Source organism: Nymphaea colorata, chromosome 2 (assembly GCF_008831285.2).
Source record: "Nymphaea colorata isolate Beijing-Zhang1983 chromosome 2, ASM883128v2, whole genome shotgun sequence".
NCBI lineage: Eukaryota > Viridiplantae > Streptophyta > Magnoliopsida > Nymphaeales > Nymphaeaceae > Nymphaea > Nymphaea colorata.
In genome coordinates, this window is record NC_045139.1 from 23,879,786 (window position 1) to 23,903,444 (window position 23,659).

General features: G+C 39.4%; 2 protein-coding genes across 2 annotated transcripts; both read right to left on the reverse strand.

Moving 5' to 3' along the window:
- Positions 1–281: 281 nt before the first annotated feature.
- Positions 282–11,604, reverse strand: LOC116247501 (uncharacterized). The gene is made up of 5 exons (XM_031619682.2): positions 11,559–11,604; positions 3,314–3,525; positions 2,602–2,884; positions 2,432–2,511; positions 282–700 (listed from the first exon to the last, which is right to left on the reverse strand). Exons 1-5 carry the CDS (start codon positions 11,602–11,604, stop codon positions 662–664), a joined length of 660 nt encoding a protein of 219 aa, XP_031475542.1. The 3' UTR covers positions 282–661.
- Positions 11,605–16,683: 5,079 nt separating this feature from the next.
- Positions 16,684–21,035, reverse strand: LOC116248503 (ABC transporter G family member 4-like). Its single transcript, XM_031621332.2, has 2 exons — positions 19,044–21,035; positions 16,684–17,081 (listed from the first exon to the last, which is right to left on the reverse strand). The coding sequence occupies exon 1, from the start codon at positions 21,024–21,026 to the stop codon at positions 19,059–19,061; it is 1,968 nt and encodes a 655-aa protein (XP_031477192.1). The 5' UTR covers positions 21,027–21,035; the 3' UTR covers positions 16,684–17,081; positions 19,044–19,058.
- Between the last annotated feature and the right edge of the window lie 2,624 nt (positions 21,036–23,659).

The window sequence follows — 23,659 nt, forward strand, 5'->3', positions numbered from 1 at the left end:
TCAGCTCGTTTAAGTGCTGACTCTTTTAACTCGTTTAGCTCGTTTAAGTACTTTTATCGTTGCACAATCAGTAATATCCACTTTGCAATTGCTTAGGGAAGAAAAAATTCCCAAGCAAAGAAAAATCAAAGAAGCAACATATAATGATTAATGCGTGCCTTCCAGGCTTCCACCACTCAAATTTCAAATGTATGCTGCAGCTACTAGAAAAACCCTTAAGCAATCTCACATTGACAATTACTCGACATTAAACACATGGGACCAAAATCGTTATACCTTCTGTTCCATTTCAAAAAAAGGGAACAACTTCAGTAGCTACATATGTCCTTAGATGGAAAAACAGACGAGCAGATTCGAGTTCAGATCTGAGCAGAGCATCATCTCCAAGAGGAAATTGGATAATAGCAGCAACAATTTGAGCAAGCTTTAGAATATAGTTTGAGAAGACGTAAACAGGAGTCAAGATCAAGGCTGTGCAGAACAGAAAATAACCCATGACCTCTGGCTTTGCTTGTAAATCCCCAGCATCCTCAACCTCCCAGCTCCAAAGGCCTGTCCACACAGTTTCTCCAAAGCACTTCCCGTACCCAGCTGCCATGATCACGAAAACCCCAACAGAACGCACCGGCTCGATTGCTACTTGATTGCTGCTAATATATAGCTAAGTCTGGCCGAAAGTCAAGCTTAACCAGAACATGAGCTGCAAAACAATGTAAAAAAAGATAATTATGGAAACACAAAAAGAACAACAGGCAGCAACTTATGGAAATGACATACTTATCCTTGATATCACATATATGGTCTTTTAAATATATATACTAGTATGCATATACATCTATAATGTATACGTTTTTATTTTCTGTTGACAGATGGTGTTCATTTAAGAAGACAAAGATGTTTCATCACAGATAGATTCTACCAGCAGGCAGCAACTTACGATATCCCTCAGATATAGGAATTTAATGTCCCCTTCGAACTTGGCTTGTTGAGCACCATATATATATAGTATATATCCTAAAACATATTCCTTTGAATTCACAGATAGATTCTACCAACAGGCAGCAACTTACGATATCCCTCTGTATGCTACAAATGTATTAGATGCTAAGATCATACCAGAAACCAGTGCAGATTAAGCATTTTCACATTTACCTTCATCGATTCATGTGCATTTAACTTTCATATGCATATGTAACATGACAATGGGCAGTTAATATGTTCCGGAGATGCACACTACTATACTGAAGGCATTTTGAAATCCACCAGACTGGAACCCTACTAAGGGCTGAATAGTATATTAAAGAAATGATAGCAGAATGAATCCTAAAATATTTCACCATTAGAACCTTGCAAAAACTTCCAGGACAAACATCATTTGACAAACCTAAAAGCGAAAAATAACTAAATAACACAATCCATTGCCCACAACTAAAGTTTCAGTACAATGGTGATATAACATTGGTCACCAGGGACATACCCACATGGCTACCAGTTACAGTATGTGAAGTTGTGAACCATTGGCAATGGTTGTCATAGAGCTACATCTTCTGAATGCAAAACAACCTGGAGATGTTGATCAATGAAACTATTGCTTTCTCAGGTCCAGTTTGTAATTCATCTACTCTAGGATTGTACAAGAATTTTTCTGCCTTTCAAAGATAAATCCAGTTGTAATTTAAATGCATCTTGTATATGCCAGGAGGGACAGGGTTAGTCCCTTTTTTACAACTTGCAGATTGATATCAGCAAACTTGCAAATTCCTTAATCTCCTCAAAATTTTCCCGTTTGCAGAAAATGGTGTTCTGCATGCCTGCACACACACACACACAAACACACACGTGCACATGTAAGCACACACAAGCACATATGCCCTGCCGTACTCCTGTACCCATTTTCTTTTAAATTGCTGTGCTTGCACCTGCACAACCATACCTGCACTTGCATTTAGTACTCGCACCCATGTTGCTTAGCATTCACTAGATGAAACTAGCACTTTCATCAGTGAAATGTTACCACTAGAGGAAAGTAACATCACCAAGTGTGAATCCAATCAATTGCCATAACACGTAGGAGGGAAACATTCAATATCATCAAGAAGGCCGGTGATGAAAAATTCTATATTTTTTTTGGATCTTACAGATGCTAAAGCGACATATTCTTTACAAAAAGAAGAAAGTAAGACCGCCTCCGTAACCTATAAAATAGTTATTTACACCAGCAATTAGAAGACATCCAATATGAAAATGCAAACAACTTTATGCACATACGATGTAGCCATACTAAAATTTACCTAAAGTTATCTGCCACCGTGATCTGCTGTACCAAAGGAGCTTGAAGATGCGAAGAATCAGCAGGTACAAAACAAGATAACCTTCTCAAAAATACATCATCAATGCAACATGGTTCAACAAAAAACTAGACAAAACTTACAGCATCAAAAGGGGCAACCGATGCTACAGCAAGAGCGAGAGGGGCAACCGATGCTACTGAGGCAGCTGCAGCAGTGATTTCTAGTGGGTTTTATTTGGGCAAAATCAGTTGGGAGGAGGAGGAAGAAGAACAACAACAAGCAAAAGAAAAAAGGAAGGTCGAAGGGGTACCTGGCGTGAAGGCAGCAACAGCAGCAGCGGCAGCGAGAGAAGGCAGCAGTGGTGGGCCGGTGGCGGCGAGAGAAGGCAGCAACAATGGAAGAGAGAGAGCAGTTGGAAGACAACAACTCAGCAAGACAGCAAGTGCCCTCAGCCTCAGGTTTGGTCTGGTTGTCGTGGTCGAAGGAAGACAACAAGAGAGCAGACGGGAAGAGTGAAACAGGAAGAAGGAAGAGTGAAGACTGAAGACCGGAGGCCGAAGGGCAAAGATGGAAGACCGAAGGCGAAGGGTGGTCTACTGGTCCGTGGTCGACGAAAGAGCAAAGACGGGAAGAGAGACAGCAAACGAGAAGAAAGAGAGTCAGCACCGCAGAGAGAAGTCGGGAAGACAGAGGAAGAGTAAGCTATAAGAGGAGACCTCAGTAAAACCCTAAACCGGTGAATCGCTTTTACGAACCGGTTTATATAATTCAACTCGTTATATAACACGAGTCGAGTCGAGTTTAAACGAGTCGAGTTCTTTAAACTCGAACTCGACTCGTTTATGGTTTCGAGTTTAACTATGAGCTCGAACTCGACTCATTTATAAATGAGTCGAGCTCGAGCCGAGCTTTTTCGAGCGAGTTCGAGTCGAGCCCGAGTTGGCTCGACTCGTTGTGCAGCCCTACAGCTTGCTTTGGGCATTGAGGTCACCATCAATCGAGTTGCTAGGGTTGGTTTTTACCTCCCTTAGCTTAAACACACCTCCGCTAGATAGCCTGTCCTTGTGCGCCTTAGAATCACCACTCGTGAGGATAACCTCCCCAAGTATTTTAACGCATTTTGTAGTCGCTAAGCCATGCTGCTCGTTAGCCTCACTTAGGTTTTGATCACCTTTGGCAGCACCCTCGGTGATCTTTGGCGGAGTCCAAGGTTGGCACGTATCAACACCACCCTCTTTAAAATGAGCTTGACCCCAAGCTCGTTCTATACAAAAGGAAGCTTCCTAGCGGGCCTCTCCTTCTCATCATTTAGCGACAGTTTTGGCAAGAAATTAGCTGCCAAATTCCTGAGAGGACAGGTGTCAGCTCGAGGGATAGGTGCCAGCCACTTGAACAACCATTAGCGATGGATTAATTAGGAAGGGAGAGGATACCGCGCGCCCAATCAAATCCGTTCCAAAAAAAGTAAGGTGTGATCTTCCCTTAACCGCTCCTATCTTTTTGGAAGGAGGATCCCCGCGCGCCCTAGGTTCATTGAACCTGGACATTGGCTGACAAGGAAAGATTCAAGGTGGCATAACATGGATGTGCCATGTGGATAGGAGCAGCTCGCACCATCAAAAAGGAAACTCCATTTCCTCAATCGGCCCCTACAAGTAAGGAAGGAGCCTTACACCATTTGAGGAAGGATGTTGGCCCACGCCAAGATAGGAAGGTGATAACGTCCATTTGAGAGGAGCGGAAGGAGGAGAATAAGGAAGGTGCTGCCATCTAGGTTCACTGAATCTAGACGACACCTAACTTGGAAGGGAATGAGGAGTGCTTAAATGTATTGCACACGTTTGTAATAAGCCTCGCATCCTTGTAGCATTTTGTAGTAGGTTAAGACTTGTACGGGTTTAACCTCACTTGTTCATCTTGACCCACGGGATAATTAAGCCGGGGTGACTGTCCGGCAGGGTTTTAGAAGTGTAAATCTTAACCTCTCTTTGATTGATGTGCCTCCTTCCATAGATCTCGGGAGTAGGTTCGGCTTTTGCGGCGTTGATTTTATCCACCACTAGACCGACCCTACCACACTATCAAAATTGGGCAAGGGAATTTGAAGTTTATTTAATCTACAAATGGGAAACCATCCAAAATCTTAAATAAGAAAAATTATGTATGCTAACAATGCATTTTCCTTTCATTTTTAATGTGATTTTCCAAGTTTCAAGCCGTGTCCATTTGGTATCTTTGTGACTAATACAAGCGGATACAGTTTGTTGGTTCTCTTATTGATGTTTCATTTCTACCACAATCTCATGACAGTTTAGATAAAATAAGAACTTGACCGAGACAACAAAATATACAAGCATGAACACCCATCTTGAGATTCGTAACCACAGTTTTTGGATTGACTGGCGCTATTTTCATCAGCCAAGTATTGATTTGTGAGCATTTTATGTTAGATGCTCTGCCAAACATATTTTAGTTACATTAACCAACTTGATTTGGCGCAGGAAAAGATAAATGAGATAACTTCTAAGGGCAAAATTATTTCATGGAAATTTATTATCATCCTTTCTTTTAACATGCAATGATTAATATTTAAGCTGTTTCAGGGGTTTGATGGGCATGTCTTCTTTGACAAAAATTATTAAATTAGTATTAAAATGAATAGTTAAGATGGAGAAAACCTACAAAAAAAATATAATACAACTAGTGTTTTAGATGTCCATTGACTGATTGTAGGAAAATAAAAATAAGACCAAATGTGACTGGGACAAATTCATTTTGGTATTTGATTTGTTGAATAGAAACTAAAAAGTGAAATGTTGATACCCTTGTGGTCAATGGTAATATAGTGTTTATGACTGGAAATTTTGAGGTTCCACATAACCGTTTTAAAGGGAACATTTAGTAACTCTTCCATAAATTTCTTTTAAAAGTTGTAGCATATTCATAGAATACTTTCTAAAGTGCATGCTCTATGAATCTGCCCCAACCTTTGGACCATATTCATTAAAAAGTTACACACTGTTTTGTTTGCCAAATTGGGGGTAAAGGTTCATGGGATGCACAAATTGCCATGGACAACACTTCTTTGTGAAACTTTTCCATGATATTCTTTTGTTGAACCACTCTATATTTTGCTTGTAATACTTATGATTGATTATTGACTTGTCCTATGTTTCACGAATATATTACCAGATCCAGCTACATTTCCAAAATGCTTGTTTTCTTGTTATTTGCATATATCCTAGAAAGTCACATTTTTGAAACTAGGTGTGTTGTTGCATGTGTCTTGTGGTTGACTGTTTGATCAAAATTTCTAAATCAAATTTGGTGCTGATTAGATAACTTCATGGTTCCTGTCACACATGCCCTTGGTTTAATTTTTTGTAAGCATCGTTTATTTAAAAAAAGAAAGAGGTCTACAGTGGTGATGGTATAGACATGTACCCAATAATCACTATAGAAACATCACCAGTATAGAGTTATACCATTGATAGCTCTTTCCTACCATGGCTAATTCCGTGCAGAAAACATTTTCGACATACCATTTGCTACTGCCCTAGGTGTTTCGCTAGGGTACAAGTACCATAGGCAAAAACTATTTTTGGCAACGGTCACATGCTTGTATGAAAATGATAAGTAGTTCTGCATGCTCAAGGTGCATTTTTCGTAAGAAAGAATAAGAAAACATGATCTCTTCATCCTACTGTGAGTTTATTGTGGACAACTATTAAAAGATTAGTTCATATCTTTGGATGATCACCAAGTTCAAGTGGCAACTAGGTTGAAACTCTTACCAAGTTCTCTAACAAGAGGCTAACGAATGTTTATTGCAATTCATGAGCTGCTCATGAATAGGATGCCAGAAATTTTATTCGTCTAAAGAGGCCCAAATGATATGAAAATCCAGACAACATAAATGATGGCATTGAAAGGTTGCATGTTGCAGACATTCACATGTCTTAATAAGTTTAGTGTAATGAGGGCAGATAAAGGAGGACGAATGGAATCCAAATAGTAAAGGGAGTAGGGTTAAAGAGAATGTGCTTACTAGATGTGGTGGCTAAGGTTGAAAAGAAATCCAAATTCCACTACACTGACTGCTTCCCACTATAAGGAGTGCATATTGAGTTGAGCAATTTGAACTCGAATTGAAGTTCACCCATTTAAATCTCGTCTCGATCTCGTCCCATATGGTAAACAACTTGAGATTGAACCACTATTTTAAACTCGGGTAATTAATAAGCCAAGTTTGAGTTGCTCTATGCGAACTTATTTAAGGTAGATCGACTTCTTAAATATATATATTGTTTTCTTCCCGAAATTTATTTCAGTTTTTAGAGTACTTTAGAAAAATAAGGTTTTGTTTTGAAAAAAGGAAAAAGGACTCACCCGTTGGTATGAGGATTGACCATTCTTGACGCTTTTATTGGAAGTAACTAATCCAAGGGTTATGCTTATTTTTTATGCATTTTATTTTTACTTAAACATCTTCTTCATACTAAATGTAGTGTAGCGTTTGGAAATCTGTTGAAGATTGATATCTCAAAAACTTTCGGATGAGAAACTCTTTCAAGTATCATTTGATAGAATAAACCGTTTTGATTTGAAAGACTTTTGAAATAAAAAAAACCGTTAATAGTGGCGTTTTAAATTCTTTGAAAGCTAATGTCAATATTTTGGAAAATTTCTTTGGAAATCAATTAGTGTTCCCTTATAACCTTAAGTAGGTGAAATGTCACTCTAGTTTGGTTACTCCTTAGTTAGAGTTTCACTTCATTTTGCTTAAATTTTTTAAGAAAGGTGCTTATGATCATTCATGAATTCTACTAGTGATCGTGAAGATATAAATGCATTGATTATATATAATGGAAAGTAAATTATTCATTTCTACAAGTATTTCTAGATCTCATATATCTAGATTTTATCAAAATATTCTTATAAAAGAAAAAAAAAAGTTTTTGAAATTAGAATGAGATTGTAGACCATCAAACATGATTCTAATATCGAGTCATTACTTGAGTTTTGGTACTAATGAAGTCGATAAATAAAAATTAAAATTTTTAGGTCTTAGAAAAAAAATATTTGGATGAATAAAAGGAAGAAAAAGAAAGACAAAGAAGAAACGATTTTAGAGAAAATGATATAAGTATATATATATATATATATATATATATATATATATATATATATATATGATCATTGATAAAAGATTATTTTAAGTCAAATGAAAAAAAGAGAGAGAAAGAGACAGATTTTAGCAATATATATATATATATATATATATTGCTCTAACGTAACCTCTCTTCTCTCTCTTTTTGCCCCCTTTTCTCTCTCGACATTCACGATCTTCACAATCATCTTCATGATCTTCACTATCCTCTTGTTATTCAATCTATTTTTCACCGATGATACAGCTAGTCCTTTTTCTTATATTAGGGCGATCTTATTGAAGCAATCAGTTGAAGGAATCCATTATTTGTCTCTGCAGTCCACTCCTCTCTCGTTCTCTTTGTCGAGATTTAGTCGTGCATTGGTGACTTAAGACTACAGGAGGAAGAAGAAAAATGTAAGCCTGTTTTGCTCTCTTGTTTTGTGCTTGCTTGTTTGTTCCATTAAAGCTTGGCTTAGCGTTCCTGGAAAACGATGGAAACTAACACTGATAATGCTATTAGTTATCTGTTTTTTTCCTTTAAATGAAGAAGACCGACCGGTTGTCATTGCGACACGGTTTAATGTATGACGGCAAAAAGCATTGTTACAAGGCACTTGGTGTTTCTTTTGGATTATCTCTCCATACGCGCGTCTATTTGTTATTAGTTAACACCTGCATGGAAGAATTTGTCTTTGGAGTGCCATATGAAAACTTCTGTTTAACTGCATCTACCTCTGTTTAACTAGCCAAAGTGACTCAGTAACACATTATCTGCATTCTGATTCTTCCCGGTACCTGATATGCTCATCCAACTGTCGGAAATTCCTGAAACACATAGGAAGGAGACAAATGCAAAACAGAACATGGTGTGTCGTCATAAGCGAAGGCTCAGACCGATCGTGTTCCTTGTCTTCATTAGAGACGTTTTCCTATGACGCAATATCATTTTAACTAATACCCAGATTCACTAGCAAAAGAAAAGGAGGCTATCCATAGAATACCTTGTAGACACGGTCATATCCACCTTCACCCAGCTTATTCACATCGCTCAAGTTGGCGATTGCATATGTAGAACCTTCAGGCTGATCTGTGGTAATTCTCAGTCTGATTCATGGCTGCTTGGGCTTCTCATGTAAAGGAGTGGAACCTCTTTATTGTAACTGAGCTTTGCTATTACACGAAGAAGATAAGTTGAAAGAGTTTCATATGAAAAATGTACATAAAGAGGTAAAAATCTAATGAAAAGATGCCCTGCCTTTGCTTCTGGTTCATTTTTGAAAGTTGGACCAATTCATATATAGATTAAAAGATGATGTGAATTTCATCAAGAGGAATTGATGGGCAAGATGTGGTTCCTGTAATTTTAATCAGAGTTGATCAGTTCCACAGTTGGCTGTCCTTTGCCTCAAGGTCCAAACAACAGGGGGAGGTCATCAGTGTACCAGGGGTTTGCATCAAGAGAAAACCGAATAGTTGTAGCAAACCGTCCAAGTCAGTCGGCTGTTTGCTTACTTGAACTCAGCTACAACCAGCTGCTTTCTGCATTCCTTTATTCGTCGCCAACATCCTCATGTTCAGTTTATCTCCCAAAATTCTTAATGCATGCGGCCAGGTAAACATGCTTCTTGGTTGCAATTTAGGGTTCCACCGTAAGTTATCCAAATATGAAATAGCGAGTATAGCTATGAGACAAAATGAGAGAAAATAAAAGAGACTACAACAGAAAAGGGTTTGCAAAAATGAATCACTACATGGTAATGCTCCTCTTTTCCTAGTTTGTTACGGCCAGACAGCCTCAGCTCAAAGGGCCTTGAGTAGCTACAAGGATAAATATGTATAATAATCATTAAGAGAAACAAAGTCATAAAAAATGTAATGAAAAACAGAGAAAATATTAATAATGAACAAACTCCACTGGAATTGGACAACTCAAACACATAGGCACCGGCATGACTATTCAGAAGTTAGCTTGTGTTGCACCAAGAAGTTGCATAAGGTCAACCATTGGTGGGCCTTACATGCCCAGGTGATTAAACAATGAAGAATGCATAGGGACAAAAGCAATTTATAAAGGAACTCCAGTCGGAATGAGTTGCATGGTAGAACTAGAATCTCTGACAGCAATAGGCAGAGGCAGAGCAGCAATATTCAAATTTTGGGTTCCAAGATTCTAAATTTTCTGATATAGACTTAGGTTTGGGTTGCAACTGTAAAGGAGGGGACTCAAATTACTCCACTGGATTCTAGGCCAAGCATCACCATCATCTACAGTAGAGGAAGATAGATCTGTGCTTTTGTCTAGCCCGACGTTGAATATGCCTATCTATTCTTTTCTCCAGATTAACAGTAATGTTTCTGTTTTTCAGTTTCTCTCTATGAAGCTTGCTACTGCAATTCTTCACGTTGATGTTGAAGGAACTCTCTTAAAGGATGTAAGGCAATAGAAAAGAAATGTTCTTTGACTCATAAATTCAAATTCCTCACTTGTTTTACCATTTGCAAATCTTCCATTCAAAGGGCAGTACTTCTTATGCTCTTGGCTTCATACAACATTATTGGTGGTGCTTTTCTCTCACTTCCCTAACCTTGGAACACCTCAATGAGGGACAATGTCGAGCTCAACTGGATGCCGAGCGGCAGGCAGCATTGGACTGAAAATGAGGGCCAATCTCATTCTTGCAGATGACTACGACCGACTTTTTTTTGACTCGTCTACCCACTGTCTACTTGCGTCTGGCCGAGTTGTTAGATCAAATATCAAATATTAGAAAAAAAGAAATGTGAATGCAATTTTCAATTGTAAACAGTTTTATTTTTCATTAATAAAATCCCTCTTGTTAGTGAATTAGCCCTTCTCTCTCTCTCTCTCTCTCTCTCTCTCTCTCTATATATATATATATATATATATATATATATATATATATATATATATATATATATATATATATACACACACATTAAAACACAGAAACCATTGCTAAGAAACCTTAGGCACAGTTGTAATATAGGGGCGGTTTTAAATATTTGTAGGCACGGTTTCTAACAGTGGATACAGATTTTTAGCAACAGTTTTTTTTTTTACGGACAGTTTTTGCCGTTTTTAAAAGCTTAGTTTCCTGCTGTGTTTCAATCTCATCTTGTAACTGATGTTGCTCATTTCCATAGGAAAAAATACAAGATCACCAAAAAAAATTTGAGGGACGCGAGCCTACTTAACAACTTATAAAAGCCTTTCAAGTATAAAGATCGAGAAAATCAAGACCATCACATTAAAATCAACGGCTCACTATGCATCAAACTTTGATCGGTAAAAAATGGATGATGTTACATTTGAAAATACAATTAATTAAAGCAGGATTTATAGTAAAAAGAGCTCCATTGAGTTTATCTGTCATGCCATTATACTAAGTAAAAATATTGTTATTTAGTGTGGAGCACCCAAGAGCACATTCAAACAATTGAGGAAAACCAACCATTTTTTTAATATAAAATAATGCATTCAAGTGGTCCTAAACAAGCCCCAAAAGTGTAGCTCAGTTGGCTGAGGCATGCAAGGCACACAAAGGAGGTTATTCTGCCGACTTCCGTGGTTCACCTTGCTTAGCGAATTACTCTCCTGCAACATATTGGTTCTGAAGCGAACTCTGAACCCCGAAGGCTAGGGAGATAGAAGGAGCCTATGACCTCTCTTCCAAGCGATGGACTTCATAAACTCCCTGTTCACGTAGAACAAAAAGAAAAAGAAAATCCTACAACGAGATATGGTTGACTCATTTCTCATGTACATAAATATGTTTAATTGCCACGCATTTGAAGGTTCTTTTTTGCCACACTCTTCACTTTCAACATTTTTTGCTCTTTTTTTTTTTACAATACATAGTATTAACGAAATTTTTAACACGTATAGGTAAATAACTTATAAAATTCTAGAGTCAATGATCGCAGTTCTTTCTTCAATGAAGATGGGCAAAAGGTGTTGCGTGGAGAGGGTTTCGTCGAGTAGTGACTTAAGGCTCTTTTGGTGTTTTCTTGGTTTAGAACACCGTGCAGTGCAGAGAGTTCACGGGTCTCCCTCCCACCTTCCTCACCCACGTGAACCGTTATACTCTAATTACCTTGAAAGGATACACAATGAATGATGAACTGTTGCTTCCGCGGCATGGCCAGGCCCTTTCAGAGCCACCACTTGGATTTTCTTCGGATCCATCTCCTCTCTATTTGTCAGTCACATTCGTCGTTTGCCCTGAATACAAAGCTCCACTGGTCAATGGCTTCTGTGCTCCTCTATGATCTTCTCTCTTCCTTTGGACCCAGTGGGTGGAGTTAGAAAAATTGGTTGGATGGGCACTCCTTTAACCATATTCATATCTGACACTTATATATATAAAGATAAATGTTTAAAGATGCCCATTTAAAAATAAAGATGTTTTAAGAGACTGGGCAACTGCATGATGAACTTGCATTGATATCCGCAAGTTTTTTATGGAAGATCTTTCTTTCTTTTGGACGAACTTTCCTGTTGCAATTGCATAAGTTTATCGTGACCTACTACATTGTTGCTTCTTAATTGATTACATCAACTAAAATAATTTGTTTGCCTTAATCAAGCAAAAACTTCCATGAACTTAATCGCCCTCTTTCTCTCTCAATGAGCCCTAGACTTCATTCTCTTGTGGTTGCCTGAAGAGTACTGGCGATGCAGAGCGGAAAAGACATAGGAGGTTCGTAGGGGTATGGAATATGGATGCCTTGTTTCGGCACTCGTGGCAAGACAACGAAGGTTCATGTGAGGCTATTCTGCTTTACCAAACCAAGAAGACATTTTTTCTTGGAGTGCATGCTTGCCTTCTAAATAAAATTTTCACTTTACTATGTCCGTTGTAATTAATGAGTCCGTAAAAATTCCTAACCAAATTTAATTTGTTCTATATGAAGATGTCATTTGCAATTGTTTCTTAAACATCATGAATTTGAATGCTTTTGTGTGTGTGTATTTGTAATTAATAAGTCCGCAAAAGTTCCTAACCAAATTTAATTTATTCTATATGAAGATGTCATTTGTTTCGTGGTGCATGTTTGCAATTGTTCCTTTGTGGCCTCACACATAGTGACATTGTGCTTTGATAGCTTAAAGTAGCTGTGTTTTTGTATGCATGTGTTTGAAAGAATAAGAGCTATTTTTTCAGTTGCAACATCTAAAGGCCTTGGGACATCTTGGTATGTCATTCCTTATAAGCAGGGTAAATTTGTTTGTTTGTGTTTTTTACCTTTCCATCATTCTCTGTCATTTGTGTGTGAGTAGCGAAATAAAAGAGAGCTTCTATGCTCTTTGTAACATCGAGGGCCTACTCCTTCCATGCACAATTTTAAGAAGGAAAAAAACAGTGAGAGTAGGCATCATGTATTCAAGACACCATTGATCGGGCACCATTTACGACAATGAGAGAGGGAGAAGTCAGAAAGAAATTAGAATAAGAAAACTCACCGACTCACTGCCGGTGGTCCAACTTCAGTCACCCGTCACCGCCTCACAGCCCTTCGGCCGATCGGTCCTCCACACTCCAGAGCAGCGTCAAAGAGGCACAACCACCACTGGCCCGAGGGAGGGAAAAAGCAGAAGGAGAAGCATCAGATATTTAGATTCGGCCATTCAGTTAACGACCGAACGAGCTCCGAAAGGAAGAGGGTAGAGGCTCACCTATGCATGCTGGTGACGCTCTTCGACATGAGGAGTTGGTCGCCCGTCGCCCGGCGACAGGTGACCGGAATCGGCGGCGATGCACTCGGGTCTCGTGGCGCTACCCCATATGGTTCAACCCGGGTCCAAACAAATCCAGCCATTGAAGCTCTAACGAGCCCACATGTACTTCGGCCCCTGCTTTGAGCCCTCGTTTTCTAGCCTCCCCTTATCATTCTTCCTCTCGATAGCTTAAGCCACTGTCAAGCTGGCCAACCTTGAAAATTCTAAGAGACTGAAGCCATGCAAGCGAAAACTATATGCTATGGATCCTACAAAACTTAGCCTGACCGTGGGTGGTCTTCAATGGCTGAGCCAGAAACTTTTTATAAAGGTGTCGAATTTTTTTAAAATTTTTATATAAGATAAATAAAATTTTTTAAAATTTACATGTAATTTTTTTAATATTTGTTTGGGGTGGCTGAAGCCAACCTACGAGAAATGTTAAATCCTAGCTAGGGAGTGCTCGGCTATACTTGGTAGAGCCCAGCCAACCAACCCTGCTAAGGCAGCTCAGAAGCTGAGTCTTGCCTAGCCTTGCTCAAGGCCTTAGCCCTCACACTTGGGTGGAATCATTACCTAGTCTGTGGCTGTCCCCTAGGGCTGCCCTCTAAGCTGTTGCGTGGCTACGAAGCCTAAAGAGCTCCTTGCTTGGTCTGGCACCCTCGAGCCTAGCTCAAGGCATTTTCTATTTTTGCTTCTCGTTTTTGCCTTGCTGTTTGTGATTTACATAATAGGTTCCTACACATCCAATGTTGTAATTGCATCCTACAGAGTGTGCATTATGGAGAGAATAGTTAGTTGGGAAGGGCAGTGCAATTGTGTTCTCTTGATTCAAGGTTTGTTCATACAAACTGCATCATGCATATTTCTACAGAAGCCACTGTGCAACTAGGATCCTATGGCTAAGCCAGGTATACCACTTTAATTAAGTAAGATACTTGAAAGGAAAATATATTATTTATTCTTTCTATTTTTATATATCAAAAAATCTTTCGAGGTAAGTATACAAGTTTTTGACATTCACTTCATAGCAATATCTAACGCCACCTCTGTAGCCTAAATGAAATCCAATTTTAGGTCAAAATTCATACAAAAATGAACTTTATTGAAATTCCAAATATTTTCATTGTTAACTTGTCTCAATATATAAATATGAAAACATATATTTGACATCTAAACAATGTATGTCTTGAATATGACATATACTAATAAATAAAAATTGTTTATCACAAATGTTTCGCAGAACTCATTCAAGAACCACTATATTAAAGTAAACTTTCTTGTTTTAATAAAATTGACATTTTGATCATCATTTTTTTTAAACGCTTTCAAAACATCAAAATTACCTTCTTAAGCATGCCCGTTAGTTATGGTGATTCCCTTATCATTCTTTTCTTTATCCTACACTTTTTACACTCTCTTTTCCTATGAGAGTCACTTGAAAATTTGCCTTCTCCTATTAGTAAGCCAATGACTATTTAACCTACTCATAAGCCAAGTACAAGTCTATATTTCGGCTAAATTATTTTTCAATTACACCCAACTCCATGGTAATCTGCATAGATCCCTTAGCACCAACTTATCTCATGCCAAAACATGGACAACAAACGTAAATGATCTCACCATCCTATTGATCGATATGACCTTCTTGCATATGGTCTTCCTACATCTCCCAAACCTACCATCAAAAGGAGAAAATTAGATACTCCATAAAAAATCTCCAATTGTTGTTCCTCATTCTTCACAATAGGCTGCTAATTATGCCATGAAACTCAGTTCTTGACATGGCAAAAGAAAGTTCCATCTTTCTTTGACAGGTGATCATTGGTAAATAATTCACATCGCTTTTGTTAGAAAACATGATAAAAAGAAGAATAAAACAACTCAAGAATCATGCGCTTTAGCCTAAGAACCTAATTGTACAAGATAAGTAGCCCAGTTCCCGAGCTTCCTTTATTTTTTAGATTTTTTGCAAGAAAGGATTCACCATAGTGGTTACAACCAAAATGATAGGCGCACTATCACCACATAATGAAACCATATTTTGAAATATGTTTTACAAAGAAAAAGAAAAAGATAGAAGGAAAGAATGACCAACGTCACTTCTTTATCAACACTCACCCTCAAGTGGTGTGTAGAGATTTAATTAGCGCTCTTTGTCTTTCAAACCTTCAAATTGCTTACAATGAAGGCTTTGTCAAACCAAGAACAAGTTGCTCTAAATTTTTAGTATAAGGCATTTGAATTTCTCCTTGTTGAAATTTTTCATGAATGTGTGACAATTTATTCCTATATGCTTATTACGCTCATGAAATACTTGGTTTCCAATGATGTGGACAGTAACTTGATTGTCACAAAACGCATGGATTGAAGAGTTAATAGAGAACCATATCTCTTGAATAAAAAACATTATCTAAATGAGTTTATTAGCAGTTATAGCCATCAGTTTTCAATATTAGATATTGATATTGTGTGTTGCTTTTTACTATTTCAAGTCACTATATAATTTCCTCAATAGAAAAAAAAAACAATATTACCTCAAAACAACCTACTTAATCTACATTTGAATAGCGTTGTTTATCCAAATTTTTGTTGATCTTATACCATAAACATTGTCGTTGAGTTTCTTTAGATACTAGCAGATTCAATGAATAATTTTAACATGAACAAGCTTAGGAAACTGCATGCGCGGACTCACAAAAGCTTGAACATGAATAAGTTTAGGAGAGTGCCTTTGCTGACTGATAAGGCTGATAGTATTAGTAGGTCAGATAATAGTTGACTACATCTGTTTATCACCACCTTATGGTAGCTTGAGATATCTTCATATGTCTCATTTTTTTCTTCATCAAGTTTGAGGCAAGAATAAATATGACTATATACATCACAGTTTTCTAGTTTCTCTCAGTAAATCTAGCACATATTTAGATTGAGGTAGAAGTAGACCTTTCTTTAATCTTGTTATTTCTACTTTTAAGAAGTTTCTCAATCTCAGACATTTGATTTCAAATGTTTGTTGCAATCTTTTTATTTCTTTTGCGTGGTTTGTGCCATTTTTCTGTGACATAGCTCTAATATCATGTTAGGGAACAAAAAAAACTCAAGAATTAAGTTCAAGGACCTCAATTTACCAATAGGGTGGAGCCACAGATGGGCATAAGTGGGCAGCTGCCACACAATTCCACAAATTTTTTTATTTAAATATTGGCTAACCCCAAAGATTTTCATATTTATTTGTCCCTCAAACATTTACTTATTTATATATGGTTCTCTTCGATCATGTTGCTATCTATCTAAAGGACTGAACACGTTTTAAATTAGTGTCCCCTCAGCCAAAAAATGTTTGGCCCCACGAATATCTACGAGAAAAGTAGCATGATGACTGCCCTTTACTTTTCTCATTGCTCTTTATTAACCATGCATAAAAAAATACATTTAGTTGTTACAAGGGATGAATCGCCATTGTAGTTACAACCAAAAGGGTAAGTACAATCACCACATTTTATATCGGATTTACAGACCTGATTTACAATGGATAAAGATAGAAGGAGATAATGACCAGCCACACTGTCGAGATGGCTTCCTTTTCAACACCCTGAATGGTTGAGTAAAGTTTCGTCGATAGTGAGACAAAGTATGCACCTGCTTGTTAGCTGGATGTCTCCCCTTTGTAGATGATTGTGCATTTGGACCATATTAAAACTAATCAATGTCTGGTGGAAGAATGACACGTACACCTTTACCAATAATTCACCAGAAGAATTATCACAGTACAACGCTTATTGAAATGGTTTGTGATGTGAAGACTTCTGAACATGGACAAACACCATGAACGCCACCATATCTATGCCACTTCAATAGATCTGTTTGTAGATGTGGTCGAACAACAATGATGGATCTGCTCAAGGAAAATAAACCATTGCTGGCCTGTTAAGACTCTAGAGTCATTGTCTGCTATGTCAAAATAGATGAGATAATCATTCCTTTCATTGGGAAGTGATAGCAATGTCCCATGCTAATATTTTCTCTTACAATTTACAAACCATCTGAAAATAAATTCCATGAAGATATATTGATATAATTTGATTAATTCTATGCGTGAACTAGAGCCATCCAAAGAACGCCAGAAGCCCACCCCTTGCCGCAAGATCAAAGGCTGCATCAGGACCTTGATGGAATACGGTGCACTAGTAAACTAGAGTATTTTGATCCCTCCATTTTCATTACAGAGAAGAAGAGCCACAAAATCGAACTAATAATTGGGCTCTCATTGGCTTGCCAGCCCAACCAGCTAATCTGTACTCATCAGAGCGATACAATTTACTCTTATCAATTGAGTTAGGCATGAAGAAAATCGTGGTAACCCACCTTGGCCAAGCTCGAACCAAGCTTGACCAAGGCATTTAAGCCTTGAGCCTAGCTAGAGCAGGCCCTAGCCTGGCTAGTGCTTTGCTAACACAACTTTGCGCCCTGAGGAGATTTTGTCATTGGAATAAAATAAACAGCACAAGATAAGATTTTGGCAGTAGAAAGGAGGTCATAAATCTGGGAATTTGCAAATAAGGTGGAGTTGTGTGTTAAAAAAAAAGGAAAAAACCTTTTGGTGTATAAATGTACCCTATATAGTGCAATACTTTCCGGGCAACTTGGTATTAGATGAACGTAGGTGAAAGGGTAGGACTTTCCTTATTCGTGACGGTACATTGGATGGGCCATGAAAGTTGAGACGGGTGGTCCCTTCAAGAATTCAGACAAGAGAGCTGCAGTGTCTTATGCTGGCATAATAGAGAGAATGCTTTGAAGGACTATTGCCAAATTACAAAAACAGTTGCTAATACATCTTCTTCAACAGTTTTTGGCTATGAAAAAAAAAATCCATTCGGCAACAGAGGTAGTTGGCATATATATATATATATATATATATATATATATATATATATATAGACTGAGCCTGATGGTAATTTTATAACTTTGGTCCTTTTGGTCTCATATCTAACACCAAACTTGTGATATCGATCATTTTCCGAACATAGAAAATGGATCATGTTTCGGATAAAAATCTTACTTCCTGAGGCTAAGATATTCCCCATGAAAATTTTAGACGAATGATTTTTCAATTATTGTAGGGACTTACACATGCATTTTTTTTGCCGAGAAAATTGTAGGGACTTACACATGCTGTCAGATATATTGGTTCTCACAGAATGAACTATTTGTGGTGTAAGATTGAATATAGATTGTCCATGTTTGAGTGGTTACATATTTGAAAAACATAATTGATTACCATGTGTTATTATCACATACACACACATTTATATACATATATACATACATATATATTTGCAAAACTGTTTTAAAAATTAAAAGGTTTCTTATGCTTTTGAGTATTATCATATGCATACATACATGCATGCATGCCTACATACTTGCATACATACATACATACATAGTTGCATAGTTGTTTTAAAAATTAAAAGGTTTCCCATGCTTTTGAAAAGATTGTGCAGGACTTACAAAAGAAAAGGCTGTCCGTGTCAATCGCTTATTCTGTCTTCCATTACCATATACGATGCATGTACGTATTGTCACATGCAAAATTGCGAACCATCTCTCTCTCTCTCTCACTAGCAGAGTCACAAGATTGTCTCTCTAGCTGCGACCCAAATGCAGTTGCAGAACGGACAATGAGGGAGCTCCATTTTCAACTTATTTTTTGAAAGAAGAACTAAGAAAAATAACTACAAGAGAAAGAACGAAGAGGAGGAAGAAAGAAGCAGAATCAACAATCTCATACCGCGTATCTTTTATTATATCATAATCAATAAGAAACCAGACATTGTGTATCAGTATATACCCCAACCTTTCGGCAGACGAATCATTTCTTGGAAATGGACGCCCTTCTCTTGAGAACAACCAAGCACAGCACCCGATAGAAGACGAAGAACCCCACCATCACCTGCACGTTGGTCCATCTCTGCCTCTCATGGAGTCCCCTCAACTGTAGCACATCCCTTCCCGTCACCGCGCATATCTCCGTGCCGTCCAGCCTCACGAAGCACCTCGACGCCAAGCACGAGTATTCGTTGATCAGCAGCGCGTCCAACGCGTATTTGTAGAGAGAGAAATAGTGCATGAAGAGCCAGTACCCCGGAATGCTGTCCTTCGAGATGAAGTAGCCGGAAAAGAGGAAGAATCCGGCGAGACAGACAGTGACCAGCGACGTCCCGGCGATGTAGTTAGGCGCGATCGAGCTCAGGAAGAGCACGAATGAGTTCGCCATTAGCACCACCACCCAGATGACCAGCACGAAGTAGGCGAACGCCTGCCACGACGCGCAGAGCCCCACCAAGAAATAGACGGAGACGGAGTACATGAAGGCTATGGCGAGAAGGTAAGGGAGGAAGACGATTGTGTTGGCCATGAGATGAGAGGAGACTCTGTAGATGCCGCTGGACGTCTCTCTGAGCAAGATCGGCCTCTCGCTGACGAAGACGGGAAGAGTTTCTGTGGTGGAAGAGAGCAAGAACGTCAGGGTGAAGGCGAAAAAGCCGAGTCTCTTTTCAATCCCTTTCATGTCGAAGCCGATGTTGATGTAGATGGTTCCTAAGAGGATCCCGACGCCGACTGCCTCGATGGTGTTGGCGAGAAGCAGCTGCTTGGTGCGGAAGATGATCTTCCAGAACCTTCTAGAGAGCGTGGAAATCTCGTTGAATCGGGAACTCGAGTACCCAACACAGGAAATGGAGTTCTTGTTCGAGGGAAGAGACTGGGGAGGAGGCAGATCATTTGAAGAAGGCGACGGGCTGGTTTGGTCGTGGAGCTGGTTGAGAATGTCCATGGCATACTCGAGGGCGTTTAGCTGGGGTGGAACAGTGAAGCCTCTGGAGAGGAGGAAGAGTTCCAGGGAGGCGATGTCGCCGTGGTGGACGACGGTGCCCCTGCACAGGAGAAGGAGGGAGTCGATGGTGGAGAGGATCCGGTAGCTCGGCTGGTGGATGGAGAGTACCACGGTTCGGTGGCGCGAGGCGGCGACGGAGCGGAGGGTCTGGAGGACGTGGTAGGCGGAGGCGCTGTCCAGGCCGGAGGTCGGCTCGTCGAGGAGGAGGATGGCGGGATCATGGAGGAGGCTCAGGCCGATGGAGACGCGGCGACGCTCCCCGCCGGAGAGGCCGGAGGCGAGGAGGGCGTCGGCGAGGTGGGAGAGGCGGAGCTCAGAGAGGATGGAGGCCACGAGGGAGCGGAGCTGGTGGGAGCGGCGGGAGGGGAAGAGGAGGCGGGCGGCGTAGTCGAAGGTCTCGGAGACAGTGAGGAGCGGGAGGGAGGCGTCATGCTGGGGGACGTAGGCGCAGAGTTTGCGGAAGGAAGGTGGGTGGATAGGGACGGAGTTGAGGAGGAGGGAGCCGGCGGTGGGGGCAGTGCGGGCGGCGAGGATGTCCAGGAGAGTAGACTTGCCTGCGCCGCTGGGGCCGACGATGGCGAGAACCTGGGAGGGGTGGGCGGTGAAGGAGACGTTGCGGAGGATGAAGGTGGGGGAGGCGGGGGAGGTGCAATGGGAGAGGAGGGCGGTGAGGAAGGTGGGTTGGGTGGTAGGTTTGGCGTAGGAGATGGAGGAGGCTGTTAGACTGTAGGTTTTCGGGACGTGCGGTGGTGGGGAGGACGATGGTGGCGGTGGAGGTGACAGTTCTGGTGGTGGAAGTGAAGGCGAGGTGGCGGAGGATGGTGGTGATGATGCAGGCGGTGGTGACAGGACGACTGTTTGGCTGGACATGGCGGTGAAGGGGGAAGAGGGAGAAGGGGGTGTGGCAGCAGTGATAATGAAGAAGAAGTTGGTGCGTGCTTCCATGGGCAGGACAAGATTTAACTGTGAAAAATTATTCTTGGGAATCTATGACTAAATTAAATGGTAAAATTCTTCGACGACAATATGACAAGACTGCCCTTGATCTTGACTCCACGTTCACGTGCAAGTTTTTCACGATAAAATGCAAAAATTTGAAGAGCAGAAACTGAATGCGCTTTTTCCATGTCATGCAGTCAACACGGCATGTTCTCCCGGGCATTTTGGTAATTTTATATGTGAAAATGGTTTTCCACTTCCGCTTTTGCCCTTATAAATAGATGGTCTTTTATTTAATCCGGAGAGTATTTTCATCATTTCATTCCAATTTCCCGCACAAACTAGAAAAATTGCATTTTAAAGTTGTTTTTTTCACTTTAATCCAATTTTCATGGTCATGTCCTTTTTGAAACTTTATTTAGCCTCCTTGGACAAATATACAAATTGACTAGATGCTCCAAAGATAGTGTTGCTTCGATTATAGCCTCTACCTTTGTCAAGTCATTTTTCAAATGTCTTTTTTTTCACTTCCAAAATTTCAATCCTATCTGATTTTAGGTTATTGTTATTGAACTATGTATATGTCAAAACAAAAACGAAAGAAGGGAGGCAAACTTGGAAAACCTAAATGCAAAGCACAAGCTAATAAAGTATCCACTATAGCACAAAAATATCTGAAATACATATTTCAGCAGCATTTTCCATCCTCACTACTTAATAATGAAAAAAAGATGTGAGAAGCATAGTTGGCAAACTCGCTTGGTTAATTTGAGAATCGCTCGAGTCACTTCAGATTGCTAAAAGATCTCGCCATGAGTCAAGGGTGCCTCAGCTTGCCCCTGACTAGCTTTGACTTGCTTCTGACCCTTAAGGACGCAGCATGACTCACCCGCTTCAGCTGCAGTGATTTACATTATAGTTATTTTAAAACTCGATCGAGTTGATAAGTCAACTTGTTGACTAGAATCAAAACTCGATCGAGTCGATGAGTCAACTTGAGTCGATGAGTCAACTTGTTGACTAGTGATTCGTTCATCTGTAGATATAAGTCCGAGTCACGAATTTAACAACTATAATTGGACCAACGTTTCAATCGACAGCGGTAACATTCCGTTCATCACAAATTTTAAACATATGATTGCATTCAATTTAGGACAAAAGGAAAGGATGAGGTACCATTTTCGTTAAATATCTTTTGCCTGACCGCGGAATGATTGACAATAATAGATGAACTGCAAGACCAGCTAGGGAAGCCCTGGTTTGTAAAAAATTCTGAAAAGAGTCTTTTATCTGAAAGTTTTCCCTTAGAGTTCCTTTTTTTCCCAGTACCCAAAATAAACAAACAGGTTATTTATTATGGCATTCCAAAACAAGCGTCATATTTTATGATCCTCACTTTTTATACCAAACAGGGGCATCAATTTACATAATATAATTTTGCCTCGAAGTTGTAAAGTTATGTGATTGTTGCAAGAGGAACACTTTGAAATGGAGAACTGTTTACGGTTTATATCCAACGGAAAGAACAATAGCTTTCCGGTCATTTCATAAGCACCAACGGCTGTGATCGGAAGATGAGAATGAAGATCTACCGACAACTCAAACACATAAGGCCCGTTTTGGGCGACCAAAAGAAGGGGGGTGAGTGAATTTGATTTTACAGCTTCTTTCTTAAAGCATATGCAAAAACTTGCGATGTTGAAAATATGAACAATTCCCAATGATTAAAGTAGTCACATGCTCATGTTTCCTTGTTGCAAATGATTTAGACATAAATGGTGAGCTTGAGGGGTCCAAAACTTGGTTTCTCCTTCCTGTGGTCTGAAGAAGAAATGAGTATGTTTTGGAGAATTTTGTCTCGAAAGTTTATATATATATAGGTGGGTGGATGATGAATCTGGTTATTAAAATTCATCCAGTATCAAACTACTGCCATCCATACAAAAATAGATAAATGGTTGAAAAAAAAAACAATGAGAAAAATATTTGATCTAATACTAGATAATGGAAATGCTCATAATTGTTTTTCTCCCAATCATCAATCATGTTGGATTGGATGACTCTAATTGGATGATTGGGTAACTCTAAAAAGCCGGTCACTATTCAATTTCCTCTCTGTTCATATGTATATGATTTGTACATTTCTTATCTCACATCATGCCGCCTGATACGTTGCATCATGTGACCATGATTGAAAGGGAGGATTTCGGCTCCTATGTGTACATACAATATGTATGTACAACAGTATACTATATTTGATGGTCCAGGGTTGGAGACTAGACATTCCACATGTGCATGTACACTGGGACCAGCATTTGGGCTTAAACTTCTTATATGGATGACTATGATAACAATGATGGTAGATGATAACAGTGATGATGATCCATGTGGATGATGGTGTATGATCAGAGTAATATTTGGTGATGGTGGTGGATGATGGTGTATGATCAGAGTAATATTTGGTGATGACCTAGAACAACTCCTCTATCTACAACATAAACATAACATGCGAATTAAATTGTATACATTATAAAGCTAATGGAAGGTAGACGCGACTGCCGCTCTCATGCAATCATACTGCTCTGACGAATCCCAAGAACTTTTTTAAGGTATGAATGCACACCTATGCTAGTCTGGGT